Source organism: Drosophila willistoni, assembly GCF_018902025.1.
Source record: "Drosophila willistoni isolate 14030-0811.24 chromosome 2R unlocalized genomic scaffold, UCI_dwil_1.1 Seg167, whole genome shotgun sequence".
NCBI classification, from domain to species: Eukaryota; Metazoa; Arthropoda; class Insecta; order Diptera; family Drosophilidae; genus Drosophila; species Drosophila willistoni.
The window spans coordinates 13,008,936-13,031,966 of NW_025814050.1; the positions used below are offsets into that span (position 1 = coordinate 13,008,936).

Genomic DNA, 23,031 nt, shown 5'->3' on the forward strand with positions numbered 1-23,031 from the left:
GTTTGCAAGTTTTTACTTAGTTTTTGTTGTTGTTGTACATGGGGAGAGCACGAGGTGTGTAGACTACGACAGCTGCTATCGTGTGGGGGGCAGAGTGGGGGTATTGTAAGAAATGAAAAGAAAAGAACAAAAACTACTTACTTACAAAGCCTCTCTCATTTTGTCTTGCCGCTCTCACACTCCCACTCTGTGCCGATCTGTTGCCGCCTCTCTGTGTAGCAAATTTGCGTTCGCTCGTACTCTACCTTGCTCTCTATCTCTCTCTGTCTGTCTCTTTGGTTGAATGCGTCAGAGTTTTGATCAGGCAAAATGACAGACAAGTCTCCGGGTCTCTGCTTTGCTGTTTGGTTTTGGGGTATTTTGGGGGCGCCTTTGGTGGGGCCGTTTTCAGTGAGTCTCAAAGCGTCGTCGTAGTTGTCCGACGGTATCGGTTGTCTAGCGAATTTTTAACGTAACGTCTAAATTGGCAGCCAAGAAAAACTCGCGCTAATACTAATAATAAAAGGAATATAAGAAATCTGAAATTCGTGATCCAAAATATATATATACACAAATATATGTATTTAAAGAGTGAGAAGATACATATGTACACATAAAGAGAGAGAGAGCGAGAGAAAGAGAAATAAATCAACAACATCAATTACTAGCAATTGTAAGAATAAAAAACAAAAAATATGATTTAATTGTTTTGTAATATTGTTTACAACAAAAACAACTAGCAAAAAAAAAAAAACAAAAACAAAAAAAGCTAAACTTGCAGTGCGTGAGTGTGTGACTGTGTGAGTGGAGTGTTGGACTGGTGTGTCTATGTGTGTGTGTGAGTGTTGGGGCTTAACGTGGTCTGGTCTACGTTTCGTTTCACCAAATGTGGTCAAAGCAAAATAATAAAAATTATATACACACTTATACATATATAAATTTAGATATATACACACACACATACAAACATATATATTTTGTATGTTGTAAAGTGCTTTTTATGGTATGAAACAAAGAAAAAACAAACAAATCTGTCAAATTTTTAATAATAATTCGTTTTCTATGTTAACGGTATTCTGATGTTCTGCTTAACCCAAATTGAAAGAGTTTTCCAAATTTTATATATCTACAAATTAGGCAAAGCTGCCAAAAATTAGTATACCCCGTCCCCCTTTCGACCCAGCCCCACTATCTCTTTTCTATCCCATCATTCTCTCTATGTATTTTCACGGTTCTTTTTCAATTTTTCACAATTTTTCCTGTGTGCTTTATTATTTATATTTATATTTTCGTATTTTTTTTTTCATTCGCATTTTACCATCGGTTTTTCTCTGCCTTTCGATGTTATTTGAAAATTTTTCATGGTTTCATTTCTTTAAATAAGTTCTATTTTTAGGATTTTTAGTTATTTTTGTGTATATTTTTTTTTTCTCACCAAATTTTCGATTTTGCCTTTTTTCTTTGGAATATACACACTTTGGGGTTATTTTGTGAAAAGCATTGGCAAGAAGGGAATATTTGTATTTAACCAGATATAAGTATGAACCGATTTCGCTATATATACATTAGTATAAGTATTTGCCTTTCTCTGTGGATCAATGTTAAGCACTTAGGAGCGACTTTTATTAGGATGAACGACTTTTTTACATATTGAACTGATAAAGGATTAGTATAGGTTTAGAGGAGTGTGATATATTCTCCCCAAACACGATGTTTTTACTTTTAAACTAGTAGATTGTCAATATCCAAAACCGATTTTCGTTCCAAAATTAGAACCTAAATCCCCTAGTGATAAAATAACTATGTTTTTGTGATCAAATTGTATTTAAGTCCTTAGGAACGGTCTAAAAATTAGTTTATATCCTCTAAGTTGGAGTTTTTGAAAACATTTGTTATACAAATTGTTTAATTAATAAATTTGCAAATTTTAAAATGATGATTAATTCCAAATTTATGCAATTTTTGGTTAAAAACTTGTTTTAACTTAAGCAAAGTTGTTCATTTTCTAATTTATTTCAACCAGTTATATACATAGGTAAAAAATGTTTCATAATAGATTTTTTCCAAAAAAAAAAGGCAATACCCTTTTGGTAGGGTAACCAACCTTCCTAGACCTTACTAAATCTTCTTTGTTTTCCGATAAGATTATTCCAAAATATTTTTTTTGAGCTTTTCTTAAAGAAAATATTTGAATTAGCTATTATTATTTCTTATATTCAGATGCCCATTTGTTGGTATATTTCCATGATCTCAGTGGCTTTTTAATTAAATAAACAAATTTTTAAGACAATTAATTAAACACAAGGTTCAATAAATTGCCAGAGGGTGTGTGTGTGTGTGTGTGTGGGAGAGTGGGAGAGCGGTGGATGGATACTTGTTGCTGACCTCCAAATTAAACAAAAAAGAAAAAAAAAAGAAAAATCAAACCGAAAACCATTTTTATCTCTCTTGAGATCAAAAGCTTGTTGGCTAATCATAATTACTTATAAAGAAGAGACAATTAATCCGTAAGAACACAATTGTCAGCATTTATTGTTAATGCTTGTCAGTTAATTATTTTTATTTCTGTTATTTGTATATTCCTTCCTAGGGGTAGTTTTCTTGTGTCTTCTTCATATTTTGACACCTTTTGCTTTAGGGGTTTTCTGCTTTACCACTTGGAATCAAGATGAAATTTAAATAGATTAGTTATTGTATATAAAGAATATAGAAAGAAGGATTCAGAGTTTTCTTTAGTGGTCTTGTAATTCATTTTCTTTTTAAACTAGTTCTTTCTTTTAGATTTTCTTGATTTTTATGTATCTTTAATCTTTGCTATTCCTGTTTTCTATGTTAGTTTAACTTCTTTTTGACCTAGATCTTTCTGACCGTCTTTTAGACTCTCTTGATTTTAATATATTATGAATCTTCTTTCAGCATATTCAGTTCAACTTCTTTTTGTATTAGTTATTTTTAATAGTCCCTCTTGATCTTTTAGTTCAGCTTCATATTGAACTAGTTCTTTGGCCCTCAGGTTTAGGTTGTCTGTATTTTCTATTTCTCCCTTATTTGCTGTCTTCTTATGCCTATTATTATAATTGTTCATTGCTTATTTACTTCTTCTTTCTGTTTTGTTATTCCTTTCCTTCTTTCTACTTCTTGTATTTTTGCACTAATGCCTTTTTCTTCTTCTATCCACCAATTCATCTTCAACTGATTCTTCTTTTAATTCTTGTTATTCGTTTAGGTTGTCTTCTTCTTGCTCTTCTCCTTTGTATTTTTAAATTATGACACACTTGGAGAGGAAAAGGCCTTTCACTCTCTGTTTCTCACACTCACACGCTTTTTGGCCTCTCTTTTGTGCTGTCAAAACAGCTGCTGAGTGGGCGTCAAGTGGGCGGCCCATTTGGAAGGCATGGTCACATTTAATATATAATCTTGTATAAGAATGAGAGAGTAGCGCAGCAACATTGCTTGGTGATTAAACAAAAAAAAAAAAACAACAACAAACGCAAGAGAGAATAAATACCATAAGGAAATACATTTTCGCGATTTTGTTTTTGTAATTGATTAATTATAATTACTGACTTTTTTTTGCATTTTTTCTTGTTTAACATTTTTCATTTTGTCACAATGAGAGCTAAAAATAATTTTTTGTAATTAATCAATGGAGAGTTGCTTAATGTAACGAAAAATGTTCATTAAAAAGTAATATTAAACAATTTTTTGAAACATTTCAAAACATTTTATATTTATTTAATCTTTTAAATCAATTTTAATACGTAGAAAACATTTTATTTTTCTTTCTTTGGTCTGCTTGGTCAACCAGTCGTATGAGTGGCGAAAATGTGTCCAAGTAAATTTTTTGTGTATTTTAAATATTTTCTTTCTTTGGCTTTAATTTTCTCTTTTTTAATAGGATTTCAATTGTTTTTCATACACGTTCATGTTTTCGCAACAAAATTTAATTTTCTACTTGATTGAATTATTTATTTATCAATTTTCAATCATAATCTACCATTTTAGCACAAATTTTCATTTTATTTTTGCTTCTTTTGGATTTTTTCTTAATGCCATTAAGAGCTTTATATTTATTATATCTACTTAATTTAATTCTGTCTCAATCAATATTTAAAATAGAATCATTTTCACAGAATTAAATCAAGTTTTGTGTGTATAAAAAATTCAAATTTCGTTTATACATGGTGAAAAATCTACACATATGTTTATTTATTTATTTTTTTAATAGTTATTCTATGCAAATTTTTGGAAGAAAAAAAACAACAAATGTTGTGGCTAAAATAAACGGAAATGGAATGGAATTTTTTGCATACATTTCATAGAAATATTTATATTGTTTTGTCTTTGTTTTTAGTGGATGTATTAAATTACATAGTATAGCAAAAATGTTTTAATTACTTGGCAAGATGAATAATTGCATAGACAATTCTGTTTTTTCGTTTTTTTTTTGCTTTTCCTTGCCTGGCAACTTTCTTATTATGAATCATGGACAAAAATAATGGAAATTGTTGCGTAGATTTCTCCAAAATAGTGTAAGCATGTGCGTATGTGTGGGAGGACTTACTGTACCAACAGGTAAACGTCAGATCCAAATCATTTTCGTCTTAGTCATGGTGGTTATTTTTGTTGCGGATTTGTAGCTTAGAGACACCCACTTATACCAAAATTATCTACATTGATATTTGCTAAATGGCCATATAAATGTCTTAAGGTATCTTTGTTAAGCTGTGAAGTTGACTTTGAGATACGCTTTTGGGATATGTTTAATAAAGTTTGCTTTAAAGTCCACTAAAATGTTGGATTATTTTTATTTGTCAATCATTGGTCCAACTTGCCGCTAAAGTGAAATTCTTACTTGAAATGCGAACAAGTAATAGAAGTATCAAGCAAAAGTCTAAAATGAACGTTTTTTTTATAATGAAATTATATCAAATTATCAAACAAAAGTCTAAGACTAATCCATTTGTTACCAACTTCATCATAAAACCGTTTTTTAAATACTCTTTCGGCCATCTAAACTAAATGTTTAACTATTACCAGGTGTGAATTCAGACGAGTAGAACGTTTTTTAACAGTTTTAGTAATTTGGAAAAGTTTAAAAAATCTTCTCCTCGATAGTTGTATTAACAATTAGCCCTTTTTTAAAGCCCCCTTGCTAGGATTCTCTTTGAGGTTCCTTTCTTGGGTCGTCATTCAGGCATAGTCTTGCATTTCCTCTCTAAATTTGACTATAGATATGTCTATTGCAGTTTTATACCTAACGAACCTTGATTTTTTTAAAAAATATATAGCATAGCAGCTAAAAACAAGAAAAAACAGTTTCTGGCGCTCATTTAGGATGATATATAAAATACCTTAAGGTTTATCTAAATAGAATATATCATATCGACTCCAATTGTATGTATATATTTATATTTCCTAAGAACTTTGTTTTTATAGGAATTAAACTTAGTCCTCTTTGGATTTCGAAAGAGTACTTTTTAGATTAATTTATATCTTATAAAAACATGGTTCTGGAATAATATTTGGAATAATAGTTGTAGTATATAAAATATAGGAGAATTATAACATTATTTAAATTGCTAAGATCCTTTTGCTTATTACTGATCAAGAGTATAGAAAACTAAGATTATCTGCACCCAACTACAAAAATCTTTCACATACTACCAAACTCTTATGAAAGGGTATGAAATATATTTTTAAACGTTATAAGAAATATCAGTTAAGATATTTTGTGCTAGCAGAATTGTTATGCTGACTACTTGTTATACCTTCATAGCAGATTCTCGGCTAAAGTGTGGGTGAATAAACTTTTTGGTGCTTTAACGTTTTTTTTTTTTGTTTTTTGCTTGGTTTCTTTTTTGCCATTTTTATTTTTTTTAGCAATACAAAAAAAAAACATGGTTGACACTGAATGAAATCTGTTGTTGACTTTGAGACAAACAAATAAGTATGTTTGTACTGTGAACACATAATAAATTAATGTATACCTATGTATGTATGTACATCATGAGTATGTATGTAGGTTGGTTTGTGTGGAGAGCGAGAGTGATTGAAAGAGCTTGAATGAGAGTTGTGCCATATGAAATGAAGTTGTTTAAATGACCTTGACAATATAGGAAACGACGGACAGTCATTCAATGTTCATTGGTATAGTTGAATAAAGAGTTAAAGTTGGTCAAATTTCAATACATCATTCATATTTGGTAGTAAAAAGAGACATCATAAATACTTGACTTTTCTACTCAAGTGATTGTCTTTTTGTTCAATTAATATTACTGACCTTATACAACTTACGCTTTATCCTAAACATGGTATGAAGATATACAAATATTTCATATTTTAAATATTGATTTTATTACTAATAGAAATGAAATTCTTCTTTTTTGAAGATTTTTTGAGGTATTGGAAAGAAGTACACATTGACGTAGCGTATTAAAACCAATATGTCATTTTATTTTTCCAACAATTTAATAATTAAGACTTCAAAGAGTTATTTTATTACTTTTTTTTTTTTAATTGAGACTTTGTGTATGCAATCTCCTTAACTTTTGCGAGAAAACCAAGTTTGAAATGATTTTTTCTAGTTTGATATATGCTATGATCTTCTTTTACTTTTTCCATAAAAAACTGCTAAATTACATTCGACTAATAGAATCTTGTTTATTATTTTGTTTCCTTACATAAAACTAACTGGAATATATCTTAAATATTAGAAAACTCTCTAAAATTAACATTTGAGATTTAACATCTTGGAATGATCTAAAAACTATGCTTCCTTCAAGATTCTAAGAAGATTTGTGTTCCTGAAATTGTCAACTTGTAAGCGTTTTCTATATGTAAATTGTAAAGTACATATGATATCCTTTTCTTCCATTCCGATTGAAGAAAACAATAAGTAGAATACAGTTGAGATTTCGTTTCGTTGAGACCAAAATGTTTCAGTGTCTCTCTAACGTTGATATAGCTCTTAATTGTTGTTTAGCTCGTCATATTTCGATGTGATAAATTTGTCGTACAGTTGAGATTCCAAAAATTGTTCTGCAACAAATGCTCTAAGTCTGAAATAATTTCGTGCATAGACTAGCAGAAAGACGGATACTGATCAGAAAATGAATTCACCATTTGGACAAGGATATACAAACACATCTACGGATATAGAAATTGCTTTTCAGTATCAAAAGATTGCTTTAATCATAACCAATTCAAATGATTTTGCAAAAATGGGCGATAAATTAATATCCAAATATTAATACCCCTACATAAATCAAAAACCAATTCACAATAATTTATGATTTCTTTAGAAAAAAAGAAAAAAAAAGAAACAAAGCTGAGAATGTGAAATGAGAGAGATGGGCAATAGTACTGAAATATATGAGAAAAATTGGATTATAAATCAAGTTCAATTCAATTAAGTGGAGCAACCAATTGGTGGGGACACACTATAATAACAAACAAACGACTAAAGTGCCTCATCTCTCGGTGGTGGCCTCTCATAACCTACGACAATTTATAATTTTTTTTTTACTTTGCCAGACAGCGAGAAGAGAAAAGAAATTCAAATTGCAATCTATGTAGTATTAAAAGCAAATTCCCTAATAAAAATGCACAACAAATGTATATAGTATGTACATATGCATATGAAATTGCCATAAATTGTTAAACAAATGCTATATTGTAATCAATAAATGAGTCGGTTCCTGCCTGGCCATAAATTATTTATGCGGAAGATATTCGAATTCGCTATACAACCACTTTGGCCCCCTCCCACGCAAAACATGTTGTAAATGTCAATGGGTGGGACGTTGGCGGGGGGCTGGTAGGGGGAAAAGTGTTTGTAAAAACATACATACACCCAATAATAATTTCAATTCGAGCATGAATTTATTTACCACCTTAAACTCATAATTTCGCACGAACAATGCAAATGTGGTTAATAATTCAATAAAAAACCATAAAAAACAAGACAAGCGACATGAAACAAAAAGAAAAAAAAAACAAAACGTGAGCGAAAAATTTCATTTAATTTCGAGAAGAGAACTTTTTGCTACCAATTTAAATACATATCTACAGAAATAAAAGAATGAGTATATATATAAAATATACACATTAAAGATAATCACCTTGCATAATATAATTTTGTTTCAGTTGATAAATATATATAGTATATCTATATGTATATGCATTGCATACCTATCTATAGACCATCCAAAAGAAAGCGAGATATGTTTAATAAGAAAGGCAGGACTAATTGTAAGTACTAAAGAGAGGTTCTTGTCCTTGATGCTTGTCGAAATTTTTCAAATTCAATAAATAAAGAATCTGTAAAATTTCAAATCAGTGTTTGTAAAATTTAATAGATATTTTTGCATCGAGAAAAACGGTTTTTTTTTAATTTGATGCACCTTGAAAAACTGCCCTAACTCTAGTACCTTAAAGATAATTATTAATTGTTATCAATTTCCTTTTTCATGTGTAGAAACCTCTCTGAAATATAAATAATTTTCAGAGATAATTTTATAATTATAAAAACTTTTAAAGTCTTTGTCAGTTTACTAAATTAAATTATTATAAATTATTAAAATTATTAAAAATTATTATTGGTCCTAACTTTGAATTGATAGGTCTTAATAAAGTTTACTATAAAATGTACTATAAATTAGAATGTGGAAAGTAGCCCCGAGAATCTTGTTATATTAGTGGTCCTTTAAGTGAAACAAGTTTCATTACGTTGAAGAGGTAAATTTGGTCTTTTCTAAACAAAGTATAAAAATTTGTGGAATTCATTTCAATTCATTTATTCACAATAATAAGTACTATAATAATGTAATGTGCATATTTTGTTACTTGGGATTGATTCTAGATCTTTGCTTTATTTTCTTATCTTTCTATCTATCTAAATAGATAATTAATGCTTTGTTTTATCATGAAGAATAAGATAATTTTGATGATGAATAAACTTCTTAATATATTAAATGTTTATCTTTTGTATTAAACAGGTGAAACATTGCTTTAATTCTCAAAAATATAAAAATTTCAAGTGTAAAGTAGTTGGCATAATGAGAATTAGATGAAATATGGCTATATTTTATATGAAATACAGTGGATGCTGGGTTCAACGAAGGATCAAAGGATCAGCTATCTTGTTATAATATATATTGTTGTTATAGGTGATAATTGTTTATATATTTAGGCATTTTGTATTATTTAAAAAATTAAGTATTATATAGACATACAATTTTAATTAAAAAATAGTTGATTAAAATGTTAGTTAGACAAAGAGTTGCTATTATAAATATATTGAGTATTGTTTTGTGTTGATTGATAGCATTATTGCAATGTGAGAAATTAGAATATTTATCTGTCATCTGACTTGAAGTGCCACTGGTATTAAAATAGCAAACAAGATAATAGATAACCCTTGTTTACTATAAAATTGAGTAGAAAAAATAATAAAATTTTTAGTTTTGAACTTCCTTACGTATCTATATATTCTTATCTTTATCGTGTATAATCTAAATGTAAACAATTGCTAGTAATATGGCTATCAACAAAAGACTGCTTTCTCTTCAAACACACCTCGCCTTTCTATATACATATATGTATAAACACACACACTTTGTGGTGTTATATATATAAACTTTTCCGAATGAAAAGAATATTTGAAATAAAAATTTTGCATGCTTGACCTTGTCTCTCATGCTCAATCTGGCACACATTTTGGCACAATCCTATAAAATAACAATTATATGCATATTGATTCTGTTGGTTTGCTGTTGCTATTGCTGCTGATCGCATCAATCGATCAAATTGTTTCTATATGTATGTACAATCGATAGATTGTATATATATTGACAGCCAGGCCAGGCTAGACCCCCAGAGAATTCAAAATTCAAGGCAGCAGACGATATTTCGCAACAATTGTTGTTGAAATTGTCAAAGCAACAACTTTATTTGCAAAAAAAACAATAATAAATAGAAAATCGTATTCCAAGATGAAATCAGTTAATCTCAAGGCTAACAAATTGTATTGAGTGAATGAATGGATCGATTGTCAGATGTGTTGACATGCTGAATGTTAATGATTTCTATATAAATTTGGTAGAATCGGCGAGAAATGTAAAGGAGTTTAATGCATAATCATCAATATCAGAAATATTTACTGTGAATTTTAGTTGAGACAGGAAACATAATAATTTTATTTCTTTGTGTATTTCAATTCTCATACATCTTAATTTAAGGTATTTAGTATACATATATATTAAATTTGATCCATGTTTATAATAAATTGCGGCTTTATTATTGTGGTTTTGAATTCAATTTATTATCAAATCTCAGATTGATTATCTTTTCACATTGAAATGTCTTATTTTCATTGATAATTCTAATATACAAACCACAAGAAAATCATTGCAATAATTGACAGATTTTTGCATTACTCTGTGTCAAGTAATTGAATATTAGGGATAACTTCCGCCGCTAAGATCAATTGACTAAAAAAAAAACTTTACAGACTGAAGAAAATCAATGCTGGTATTTGATTTTGGTATTTTTTAACGAGTTATACTAACTATTTGTCGAGTATTACTAACAAGTAGTTAATTCTGGATCATAGTTCGATTGAAGTAAATAAGATTTAAGCATACCAAAAGAGATGTAAAACATTAACTGAGCAAGTTCATGGAAACCCTGATAATAAAGCGGATAGATAGCTATCAATTTTAATTTAAAGAATATTGATTTGAAATAGCAAACAATTGAGTTCGAATATAAGTTAAGTAGTAAGTTCTCACTCTCACTTTTTTTTACAAGCCATCGAAAAGAGATAGCCAAAGCGGTAATCTAAGTTTTTTGACCACTTATCAAAGGACAATATAACATTATATAAATACAAAAGAAAATGAAAGTAATAAATTCGTTAGTATTTGTGGAAATTATTTCAAAAACTTATTCATTTTAGGTAACATCTTTAGAAGTACAACAGGAAGAATTTCCTAACTTTCAAAAATGAGTCCAGAATAATGGTTGATATCGAAAACTGATTAATGATCATGTTGTTTTTTTTGTCATTGTCAGTTTTCTTAATAGAAACATTCACATAAATGTCATCATCAATTTGAATTCTATTTGAGCAATTTACAAACACAATTGGGCATTCAGCTCTTTGAAAATGAAAATGTTAAGGTCAATGTAAATTGGCTACCAAAACAATTCTCATCTCTCTGTCTGATAATTTTCAATTTTTGTTAAATTGTCAAGACAAATATTCAATATTCATATGCCAAATATACATATGTTTAGATATGTATATTTTTTAATATACTATATAGATAGATAGATGTGGCAGAAGTACGAATGTTGTGAGTGTGTGAACAAAAAAAAAGCGTATAAGCATTTCTCGCCTAGTCTAAATTTAGTTAAAAATCGTGGGTGGGGTGAGGCAGTTCAACATTGAACATGACCAGGGTCTCTGTATGATGTCTGTGGGGCTTCTGTGACGTGTCTATCATAAATACTTATAGTTGACTTTATGATCTGAGAGAAAACACTAAATGGAACTTTTCTATTTCACATTTTTCGTTTCAGAATTTTTGCCGAGCTGCCAATAAAAAACAAGAAACAAAAACGGAAACAACTAAAATCAAATCAAGCAAACAAAATGCATGTGCCATTTTAAGTACTAGAGAAATTCAATTTCTAAGCAGTATCAACTAGTAACTAAGAAATTCAAAAAGAAAAAAAAGAAGAAGTGGAAAACCATCTGGACAACGTATACATATGTACATATTTATATATTTGTGAGTAGGCCTTAAATCAGCAATTGCATTTACCAAGTATCTAACTTATATGATATAGTAGATCGTAGACAACAGCGCCATTGAGATTTGCACAAGCTCACACATACACAGACACACACACCGCCCAAGCACACACAAACACATATACACAAATCAAACACCTAAAAATGGGCAAAGATTATTATAAAACATTAGGCCTGCCAAAAACTGCCACCGATGAGGAGATCAAAAAGGCCTACAGAAAATTGGCATTGCGCTATCATCCTGATAAAAATAAAGCCGCCAATGCCGAAGAGAAATTCAAAGAAGTTGCCGAGGCCTATGAGGTGCTATCGGATAAAAGTAAACGAGAGGTGTACGATAAATATGGCGAAGATGGTCTAAAAAGTAATGGTAAGTAATAATTAATTTACAATTGAAGATATAATAGTCTAAATTTGTTTGATATTAGTTTACTATCTCTTCTCATACTCATATGATATCAAAGGTTGTGAAATGGGGAAACTGTGTCCCTTAAAGTATGCTATAGGATTCGTTCTTCTCAACAAATTTATAACTTTTGAAGTAGAAGATTTTCTACAAAAACAATTTGTTCCCAGTACTACTTTTTTATGCACAGAACATTCCAAAATATGTGCATATACACTTTATATAGTTAAAAGATGGAATTCTTGTGCTGATTATTGCATACTTTTGGGTGCAAAGTTCTTTCACAGCGTTTCTTTCACAATCCTGATCGTACTCAACATATTTCACAACGAATTAAACTAATCTAACTTCCGTCAATGATTAAAACATAGCTTCTATTAGAAAATAAAGTAAAGTTGATATACAATATCCCTTCTTTTCACATTTCTCTTCACCAGGTACTCGAAATGGTGGCAGTTCGAATAATACATTTACATATCAGTTCCATGGTGATCCACGTGCCACATTTGCCCAGTTCTTTGGCAATAGTAATCCATTTGCCTCATTCTTTGATATGGGCGATAATCTGTTTGATAAGAATGTCTTTGATTTGGATACGGAACCAGATTTCTTTTCATCACCATTTGGCGGAATTGGTTCACGGCATGGCCTAGGCAGTGCTTTCAGGTTGGTTAACAATTTCAATGTTTATTCCATTGATGGCTAATCTTTCGTAGGCCCTCTTTCAGATCACACTCCTTCAATGTGCACACGCCATTTAAGAAGGAACAGAAACAAGATCCACCCGTCGAACATGATCTCTATGTCACACTGGAGGAAATCTATCATGGCTGTGTTAAGAAAATGAAAATCTCACGACGTGTTGTCCAGCCAGATGGCAGCTCCAAGAAGGAAGATAAAGTTCTACAGATATCAATTAAGCCCGGTTGGAAATCTGGCACCAAAGTCACCTTCCAAAAGGAAGGTGATCAAGCACCCGGTAAAATACCAGCGGATATTGTGTTCATCATAAGAGATAAACCGCATGCCATGTTCAAGCGTGAGGGCAGCGATTTACGCTATACGGCGAGACTGACACTAAAGCAGGTGAGTGAGCAACGGGTGGAGTGAGTGGAGGGGGGTAATCAAAGGGAATTTCACATCGTTTGTCGATCGCGTTAAAGATATCTGCCTTTCAATCGGCTGTGTTTTGGCTGTTCTCACAGTATGGCGCCCAATTAAAGCCCCGGCCAGCGCCTAAATCAAATTGTAATCAAAATCAAGCATTATGGTTATGGCAAATTTACCATATACGCCAAGCTGACCAGACAACCAGCCTGCCTGCCTACCAATTTGGTCAACATGGTCAAGTTTCAATTAACAACCAACAGAGAGTGAACAGAGTTCAGTTTGCTTGCTTCATCTCAGATTTCGCATGGCTCCTCAGAGGTGTTAAATTTTTCACAGCCAAATCGCGCAAAACTTCGCACAAACTTTACGCTCCAAAATTATTTTTGGGGGCGGACGCTATTGGAGGGGAGGAAAATCATTAAATATTTTTGGAGAACTCCAAAATGATAAAGTATGAAACATTTTAGCCAGTTTGTAGTCATGTTAAAATTGTTAATTGCATTAAGTAGATTAAATAGTTGCTCAAAAGCTTCTGTTCAGTTTCAGTGACATTTTTAACATTTTATTGCTTGTTAGTGCGACAAATTTAGTAAACATTTTTCCGATTCTCGATCTCTCTCATATGCCGGTTATGGCATATTTTTGTGAAATATTTTTCTTAGTTTGTCGTTTTGTTTGTGTTTTTCTTGACAAAATATGAATAGAATTTTGGTTTCAAGTGTCATGTTGCTGTTGTTTCTATATAGAAATATTTGACACGGTTTTTGATTTTTAATTAAAGACTATGACTGAATTCAATTGAAATGTATAGTGAAAATGTATCAATGTGTACCAATTTAGTTATAATCAAAGTAAAGGTGTCAAAAAGGTGTGATCGAACTTTTACTACTGATCGAATGAATAAATTTGACTTTTTTTTAAGTTAAACAAATTGATTAAAATTTGTACACATAATAAAAGTAACCCATTCCAATAGGATCATTTGTATGTGTTATAAATTATTAATATAACAAAATTTGTTCTTATTTTTGATTTATTTTATTTATCCAATTATGTATCTTTGAAACCTTAAATCACAATTTAAGAACTTTTTCTTTTGGTAGTTCTAAATTTTTTCTAAGAAGAAGATTTCTTTACATTTTCGAACGTTTTGGGGTGTTGTTTTTTGTAATGTTTATCTAGATATGCCCCATAAAATACTCTGATATCGTCTTTTACTATGTTCTGATAAAATGCTGAAAGAGGTTTTAGCTATATCTGTATGTCCGTGAGGCGCCAATATTTTTATTGTTTTTCATTGTCCTTTATTACTTTGATTTTTCATGTGTCGCTAATAATACTTGTACTATATTGCGATCTAAACCTAATTTTGGATATGCCGAAATTCAGATATCGTACTGGTACTTTTAGGTACTGGTACTACATTTAGGAATAAGAATTTAGAATAAATGATTTCTATAAAGCCTAGACCGCCATAGTCGCAAAAAAAACGACCTTATAAAATCGGTGAAATATTGTATTTTCTTAAGGGGTTTTTCTAAATAGACATATATAAATCCGAAAGCTTTATTTATTTATAAAATTGCATCGTCGATTGACTAAACATTACGAAAGAAGTGAAAAATATCTGTTTCGAAATCAAGAACATTTCTGAAAACTTTTTAAAATTGGAAGTAGTCGAAGTGAAGGAATAAATAATAATGATACTAAAAATTATAAAAGCAGTTTGTTTAACATTACAAAAAAGACTGTCACGTATAAAATGTACTCTCATATTTTTCCCAAATTAGAGTGTATAACAAATATAATTCTGAAATGGAAAAATTTATACACTTATTCTTTACAATCGATTTAATAAATTTAAAATTTGTGTTAACAAACTGTTGTCACAAATGTGGACAATTGTTCTGATTAAACGCAGTATTTTGCTTAATATTTAAATCGTTTAATTGTTTGACATAAAAAAAATGAATCTTAGTATCTATTTTTGTTTTTACGCGTACGTGATCGGATCTTATCTATATTGATATATGATATAATGATTTTTACGTCTTAAGATTACGATTTCACATATGATTTCACTCTCAGCATAAAGATAAAATAATTTTAGTCACATAATAGAATTGTTCTCAGCATGAAATGATTTCGAAATACATAAAAAGAAAACATAAAACAATAAGAAAATTGCGACAAAATCAAAGTGCACACCATATGAATATTTAAACATATGATCGAACAGTTTGCCGGTTGTCGATTTTAAAGCGATGACAACATATATGTATAAACTGATGACGACAACCAGAAAGAAGAAAAATAAAATAAAAACCACGACTATAACCTGTCCCAATGATGACGACACTGTCATGATGGTAGGGAACAGCATCAGCATCGATATATACGATATATATGTACTTTATATACTGAAACTGTAACGCTTAAATGCTTGGCTGCCTTTTACGGCTACTGAAACATAAAACCTAAAAAAAAAGAAGAAACACAGAGGGGTTTGGGGGGAATATTCAATAGGAGAATCTAAAAACAGAAAATGAAAACCAGTTCGACATGTGAAAAATATGCGAGGAATCTGGGATAGTCAATTAAAGTGATATACCATAGCAGATAAATTTTAATGTCAACTTCAGCAAGCATAAATCGCTTTTACACCCCCTTTGCCCCCGTGGCCCCTTATGGCCAACTTGGGCTTAAATAGTGTGCAAAAACCCAAAAATCGACAACATTCAATCGCATGTCATAAAGCATTATCACTAACCATAGAACACATAGATGGGACAAACTCATGATTTTTTGATTGCAAACGCTAGCCTAGTCATGGAACCCCAGAGAACTTCGGGAAAACCCGAACGCTCTCACTCTCAATGAGAGCGTAAAATGGGGAGAGGGCAAAGCAGCTACGAAAAAATTTCAGTCTAGCACAGACTACCGAACGACGAAGGCAGGCCTACGTCGCTTGTGATTTCGTTCTGTCTATGTATGTGTACACTCGTCGGTACATGCTCAGGCTTCGTAGTGTGTGTGTGACGTGAAGTTGTACAACATCGCATTTCAATAGCTCTCTCGACCAAAATTTTTAATTTTCGACAAAACGGCAGCAATGCGAATAGGATATGCCCCCGTGGAAAGAATATATAGAAATATTGCCATCTGCTTCGTATGTATCCCGGTGGCTGTGACGATAGAGTGTTCGCTTGGCGATCCGAATGTCGCTGGTTCGATTCCCAACTCGAAATCGTCGGCTTAAATAAGGTTTTTTTTTTATTTTATAATTTTGTTTTTTTGTGGATTTTTTGTTTCTTTATTTTTATTATTATTTATTATTTATTAAAAAATAGAAAAAACCATATTGGTCGGTTCCGAAATGGGAATCGAACCAGGGACATCCCCCAAGACACTTTACCAAGCGAACACTCTATCGTCACAGCCACCGGGATACATACGAAGCAGATGGCAATATTTCTATATATTCTTTCCACGGGGGCATATCCTATTCGCATTGCTGCCGTTTTGTCGAAAATTAAAAATTTTGGTCGAGAGAGCTATTGAAATGCGATGTTGTACAACTTCACGTCACACACACACTACGAAGCCTGAGCATGTACCGACGAGTGTACACATACATAGACAGAACGAAATCACAAGCGACGTAGGCCTGCCTTCGTCGTTCGGTAGTCTGTGCTAGACTGAAATTTTTTCGTAGCTGCTTTGCCCTCTCCCCATTTTACGCTCTCATTGAGAGTGAGAGCGTTCGGGTTTTCCCGAAGTTCTCTGGGGTTTCATGACTAGGCTAGCGTTTGCAATCAAAAAATCATGAGTTTGTCCCATCTATGTGTTCTATGGTTAGTGGCATTATTTTATTTCTCCATTTTTTTTTGTTTGCCTGGATTAGAAAAGTCCTCAAACTCTATCGACAACATCGACTGACTATACAACAACAACAACAACAACGATGACGACTGTCATCAAAATGCAAACGAAGTTTTTAGCTCGAGGGTTTGGGGAATCAAAAAAATGCTTTTGTATTGAGAGTTTCCATTTCTATGCAAGTCTGAATAGTGAAAAAAAAGATAAAAAAGAAACACAGCAATTTCTATATGACGACTGGGCAATACTTTGTAATGAATAAAAGCAAATGGAAAACTCAAATTATCTATTTTTAGTTCGAATTATAAAATACAGTTATTATAGAACATAATGTTCTATAACCAAAGATTAAATAGTCTCTAGAATCTCGTTTAAACTTTAAAGTATAGGGGCTTATTCGAAAACTTTGTTAATGTAACCTCGAGAACCAATGCATTCAGTACGAAAAGTTTCTCAATAATTGTTTTATTCTTGGACTTGGTCCCATTTTTAAATCATTTTAAAATCATTTTTAAAATTTAAAGACTATTTTGTGCATACTATGAATCAATTTTTGACCATTTCGATTCAGAATGTTTGGAATCGATAACAGTTCGATATTATTTTGGCCCCTTTTTACCTTTTCTCGTTAAAAATAGGTCCATTAGAATATTGGACAATTCTAATGTATGACTAGACTGACTTGAGCTCATTCAGCACTTTCTACAGCGATCAGAATCATTATACATAAGGTTTATCTCGTTATATTATATCTCGTTTTATCTACTATTTCTTCTACGTCTAAATGTGAACTTTAGCTGCCGAATCGAAAGTCGACGTGGATCTCAAACCTTCCGTCTGGATATATGATATGAAAAATACATAATGGAAGCTAGAATAAATTTAAATCTCAATTTTTTTTTTTTTGGTATATATGTACATAGTTAGATTAATCATTTTAAAGAAGCTTCAAAGAAAGTTTTTTCGTATAATTTTTCTAAAATTCTACAAAATGATAAAGTTGAAACTCTAATGTAGTTATACCTATAGGTATGGGGTACAGGATTGTGGATAAACAAAGTATTTTTTCCTACAATGGATCTTTACAAAATTTAGGGTTCACCTTCGAATTTTCCAAGTTCTACAGCTCTTTCTTTAGCCCTTAGCATATTTAGTAAATCATAAATGATATTGAATTTAAATGTCAACTTTATTAACCTGTTCAGGAAAACATAAACTACTCCGTTACAGTACGCTACAGATTTTAGGGTATTTGAAACTGAAAATGAAAATACCAAATGGTCAGAGAGAGAGAGAGAGAGACATTGAACAACAATTGCGGCGTCTGGCCGTCAGTTACAAAACACAACAAACAAAACAAAACGCAGCGTTTTCCCCAGGTCCCCAGGACAAAGACCAGTTTCCAACCATATTCTTGAATTGTCCATCAATTTTTAGTTTACTCTGCAGATACTTGAACAAAAATTGATTTGATTTTCATTCCTCCGAATCTCGATTTGTAGTTTTTTTACATTTTCATGCATTTAAATCAATATTCCGCAAATTATCTGATACTCATTGTAAATGATGATGTAATTTATGATATATATTAAATTTAATTGGTTACAAAATGGCTCAACATCAAAACGAATGTGAAATCACATAAACAATTTTTTTTGTTCCCTCTGAGCAATTATGGGATGAACATATATGGCAATGTAATTGCTTTAAAGGCAAAAAATCATTTCAAATTGCTCCAAAAATGCTGAGAGCAATTTATCAAGAGTAATCATATGAATATTAACGATTATTCTCGGCCGATGAAAAATTTAAGCATGCAAAATAAATATAGAGAAAAAATGTAAATAAATTTGCGTTTAGTTTTTGATTTACTTTGTGGTTTACGTTGATGGTTATTAAAATTAAATTTAATTAAATAGTTAGTAGCATTCTTGATTTGTTTATTAGAAAAAACATCTTATTTCGAAAATATATAGAAACAAATCCTAGGCTCAGAACAATTATGTTCAGCTTGTTTAGACCTTTAGAAATAGTGATTATCATTATCATGTCATATAAAAACTTTAATTACCTGAAAGAATCAACTTTCTACATTTTAACATCTAAGTTAAAATCTAAATTTTTAAGAAATATTCAATTATTGTTAATATCATGTTACCAATAATGTACACTTTTTTCAAATGAAAACTGAATAGAACTACTTTCCAACGAAAACTAAATTCAGATATTTTCTTTGATCTTAAATTTTACAAGTTTTGTTTCCGAATATTTAGGTTTTCTAGGTTTTTTTTAGTCAAATCATCAAAGTCAAATCATTGTCATATAATAAACTCGGAATTCAATACCCTTTAAAGAATATTGTGCTCACTGTAAAGTTTATAGTATAAACTCTTTCATGAGATATAAGTGTTTTAAAAATGTTTCCTTCAATGAAATTTTAGAATAGATTGCACAATTTTCTTGTGGACTTCTACAAAAATGTATTTTCATAATCACAAATCAAGTTGTATCTACTTATAAAGATCACTAAGAGCCTACTCTATTGATATGCATTTTACTAATAATTTGGTTAGATTTTTTTTAAGCTATGTCGCTTAATAGTCAAAGTTATACATATTTCGACTAAAAGTTCTTATCATTGCACATTTCAAAAATCGAAGTCAGCTAAAAAATTGTTTTGTAATTTCTTATGGAAATGATGGTTCTAAATTAATAATAGAAAGTTGTATAAATTAATAATAAAAAGTTGTATATACTTATGGAAAAAGATCAAAGAATGAAATACTCCGAATAGAATTTTCAATATGGCCAATCGAATTAAGAAAAACGAAAATTTCAATCCATTACTTATTTGTTAAAGTGTTTTCATTTGCCTAGCTTTGCCGATGGAATCTCCTCGAAATAACTCCCACAATCTTTTCAGTTCTACGTATTTATAAACTAGTACTATCCGAAAATAGGTAGTCACGTGTATTTGTATAAAGCTTCTAGTACTAACTAACAGCTGTTAATAATGTTTTACGGAAGGAATCAATGAGCAATTGTTGCATTGATTAGATAACTTGATAAGTGACAAAGTTTTACAAAAATTAAATGATTAGATAAAATTTGACCGTTGGGCAACTATTAATAGTTTAATTACTAATTTTCCATAGAAATTGTAATGCTGCTATCAATATTGGATTTTTCCAAGAAAACAAATTTAATGGCTTTAACTTCTTTTTTTCTTCTTTTTGGTTCGTTTCACTAATTAAAGCAGCAATTCAGTGATAGCTTCTTTAGTTTGTCCACTTTGGGGATTTGCTACATGATTGATGTATATCTTTTTAGTAGGCCAATTAAACAAAATCGTATGTCAATCGCAAAAAGAGAAAGAAAATCGAACAAGCCAGGATTGAGTGCTTCTGGGGGAGAGATGGTCGAATCATGTCAACAACATGTTTAAACACGTATCAAAAAGGATTTATAAATGTTATGTTCGATACAAAAGGCAAACATCACATTCGGGGCTAAGAACATAAACAGGATTACCCCCAATAGCAATATAGAAAAAGATTGATAGATTTCGGTCATGCCTAGTGTGGAATATATGTGGGTACATATGGGTGGGTGGGTGGTTGGTTGGTCGGTGGTTTGTTTGGTTGTGCCTACAATAGATTGAGTTGCTTTTACCAATATTTGATGGATAAATCAAAATAAAAATTTCATTCAAGTTTTTCTTCTTTTCCATTTGTTTTTGTTTTTAGGCTCTTTGCGGTGTTGTCTTTCAAGTTCCTACAATGTCCGGCGATAAATTACGCATTAGCACCATGCAGGAGATCATCAAACCGAATACAGTGAAACGTATTCAGGGCTATGGTTTACCCTTCCCAAAGGATACAACACGTAAAGGTGATCTGCTTGTGGCCTTTGATATACAATTTCCGGAGAAATTGACTGCCGCACAAAAGGAAGTGCTCAGGGATATGTTATGAAGGATGATGAGCTGAGACCTTGAGAGAAGCACACACCCACACCCAAACACACACACACACACAAACACACTCATCTATACATACATCCTACTAAAACAGATTTTCATTCATTCAGGGTTTTTCCTTTTTATTATTTTATTTTGTTTTTTTTTGATTTTATTGTTTGTGTTCAAAACTTGTCTGCAATTTCAACATGACATTTCTTCTATTTAATTCATGAACCTTTTGATATATCTATACTGTTGCAATAATACATTTACGGATACTTATGTTGACCAATAGCTATTATATCATTAATTCTTAATTTATTTGTCTAAATTAAAGCTACACTTAATAAACCAAACTCAACGAAAAATAGCTCTTTTCTTCTAGAGTTTTTACTTTCCTTTATTTGTATTTGTGTGAGAAATCTTAATGGAATATATATTTTTAGTGTCTTGAAATAGTAATTCCCAGTTGAAGTTTGTGCGAAAACGAAAAGTGAAAATTGCGAAGCGTTTTCCTAATTAGCTTCTGCTTTTCGCATTCGCATTTTCTTTTTTTGTCACCGCCGGAATGTAGCTCGTTAAGTCATTAAAATTGTATGAAGTCAAAACTTTATGGTCTGCAAAGTTTGCGTCAAAGCAGAACTAAATCCGAAATAAAGAAGTGGGAAAACCCAAAGAAAATTCTCCAAAAGAAACCGAAACCGAAAGCACCAGAACATCAAAGCTGGTAAATGGTAATTCGTTTAAGAAGTAAAAAAAAAAAAATAAAGAAGAGTCGAAATCCAAGGATGGGTACATAGACGACGCAGCATTTCATTTGCAGACAATAAACAAGGACAACAGTAACAACAACAATAAGTAAAGTAAATAAATTAAATTTTGAACAACTCTTTGCATACAAAATAGACAGAAATCCGTAAAGGGTCCAAGAGACTCACACAAACACACACACAGAGAGAGAGAGAAAGAGGGTCCTAAAAGGCAGCCTCAAATTTCAAACACATGCCACATTGAAGGCCATGCCAAGGAGTTGGAGTTGCAATGGATATGACCAGAGTTCGATATGCACGTGCCTGAAACACTCTCTCGATGCCTCAAGCCACCAACTTCATCCTTCCCCTTTGTGCCTCTGACATTGTAACAATTCGTTGCGATTTTCCACTTATTTTAAAAACGAGTCTAACGAAAACCTCAGAATGGTTAGGCAGGCAGGCAAAGAGCAGTCAACAGAATGAGCCAGCAAGTTTTCATCTAAGCATTCCGGGGGCAAAGTCAAAATCACAGAAAATCATCGACAACTGGCAAATGTGTGAATTGAATTTCCAAACAATTTTTGCCCTCAGTGCAATGCCAGCAAATGCACTGCACAAAATTTTCTTTACCAATTTAACAAAGAATTTTAAAGCAAGAAAGTTCTAACAAGGCATTTAAGAAGTTTTCTTACCGTTAAGGTTTGTCTAAAAAGGATATTTATTTATTTGCAATTGAAATTGCAATTGCAACAATGAAATCACAAAGGAACCAGCTAATTATTACCGTTTAGTAAATCGAACGTTATTAAAATTCTAATGTTAAGGTTACAAAAGAAGGACTTTCAGCCCATGGGTGAAGAGTAAGCCAACTTCGAATTGATTAAAAATCTAATCTTAAGCTTGTGTGACTTTATAGCAGAAGACTTGATGATTATTTGCTTTAGAGCCGTCTGACTCTTTTAATTTCTTTATCTTATCATAGCACACAAATATAGTGAACTTGTTTAAATTATTTTAATACTCAAGATGAAGGCCTTCACTTAAAACCGAATGAAATTCAATTTCAACTACTATTTTTCCCAGTGTATTCCTAGTGCGGTTTCTTTTCAATTTTTCTGCTTCT

At 31.2% G+C, this 23,031-nt stretch overlaps 1 protein-coding gene across 4 annotated transcripts; it reads left to right on the forward strand.

The window, feature by feature from the left end:
- Positions 1-585: 585 nt before the first annotated feature.
- Positions 586-21,250, forward strand: LOC6642856 (dnaJ protein homolog 1). Of its 4 annotated transcripts, none has more exons than XM_023175617.2 (6): positions 586-652; positions 11,566-11,777; positions 11,836-12,170; positions 12,644-12,872; positions 12,923-13,292; positions 20,942-21,250. In XM_023175617.2, the coding sequence occupies exons 3-6, from the start codon at positions 11,945-11,947 to the stop codon at positions 21,167-21,169; spliced, it is 1,053 nt and encodes a 350-aa protein (XP_023031385.1). In that variant the 5' UTR covers positions 586-652; positions 11,566-11,777; positions 11,836-11,944; the 3' UTR covers positions 21,170-21,250. The 4 variants fall into 4 exon arrangements, with proteins under 4 accessions (XP_023031385.1, XP_015033859.1, XP_046866592.1 ...); XM_015178373.3 differs by having other exon boundaries at positions 11,839-12,170; XM_047010636.1 differs by having other exon boundaries at positions 11,839-12,170; positions 12,935-13,292.
- Positions 21,251-23,031: the final 1,781 nt, after the last annotated feature.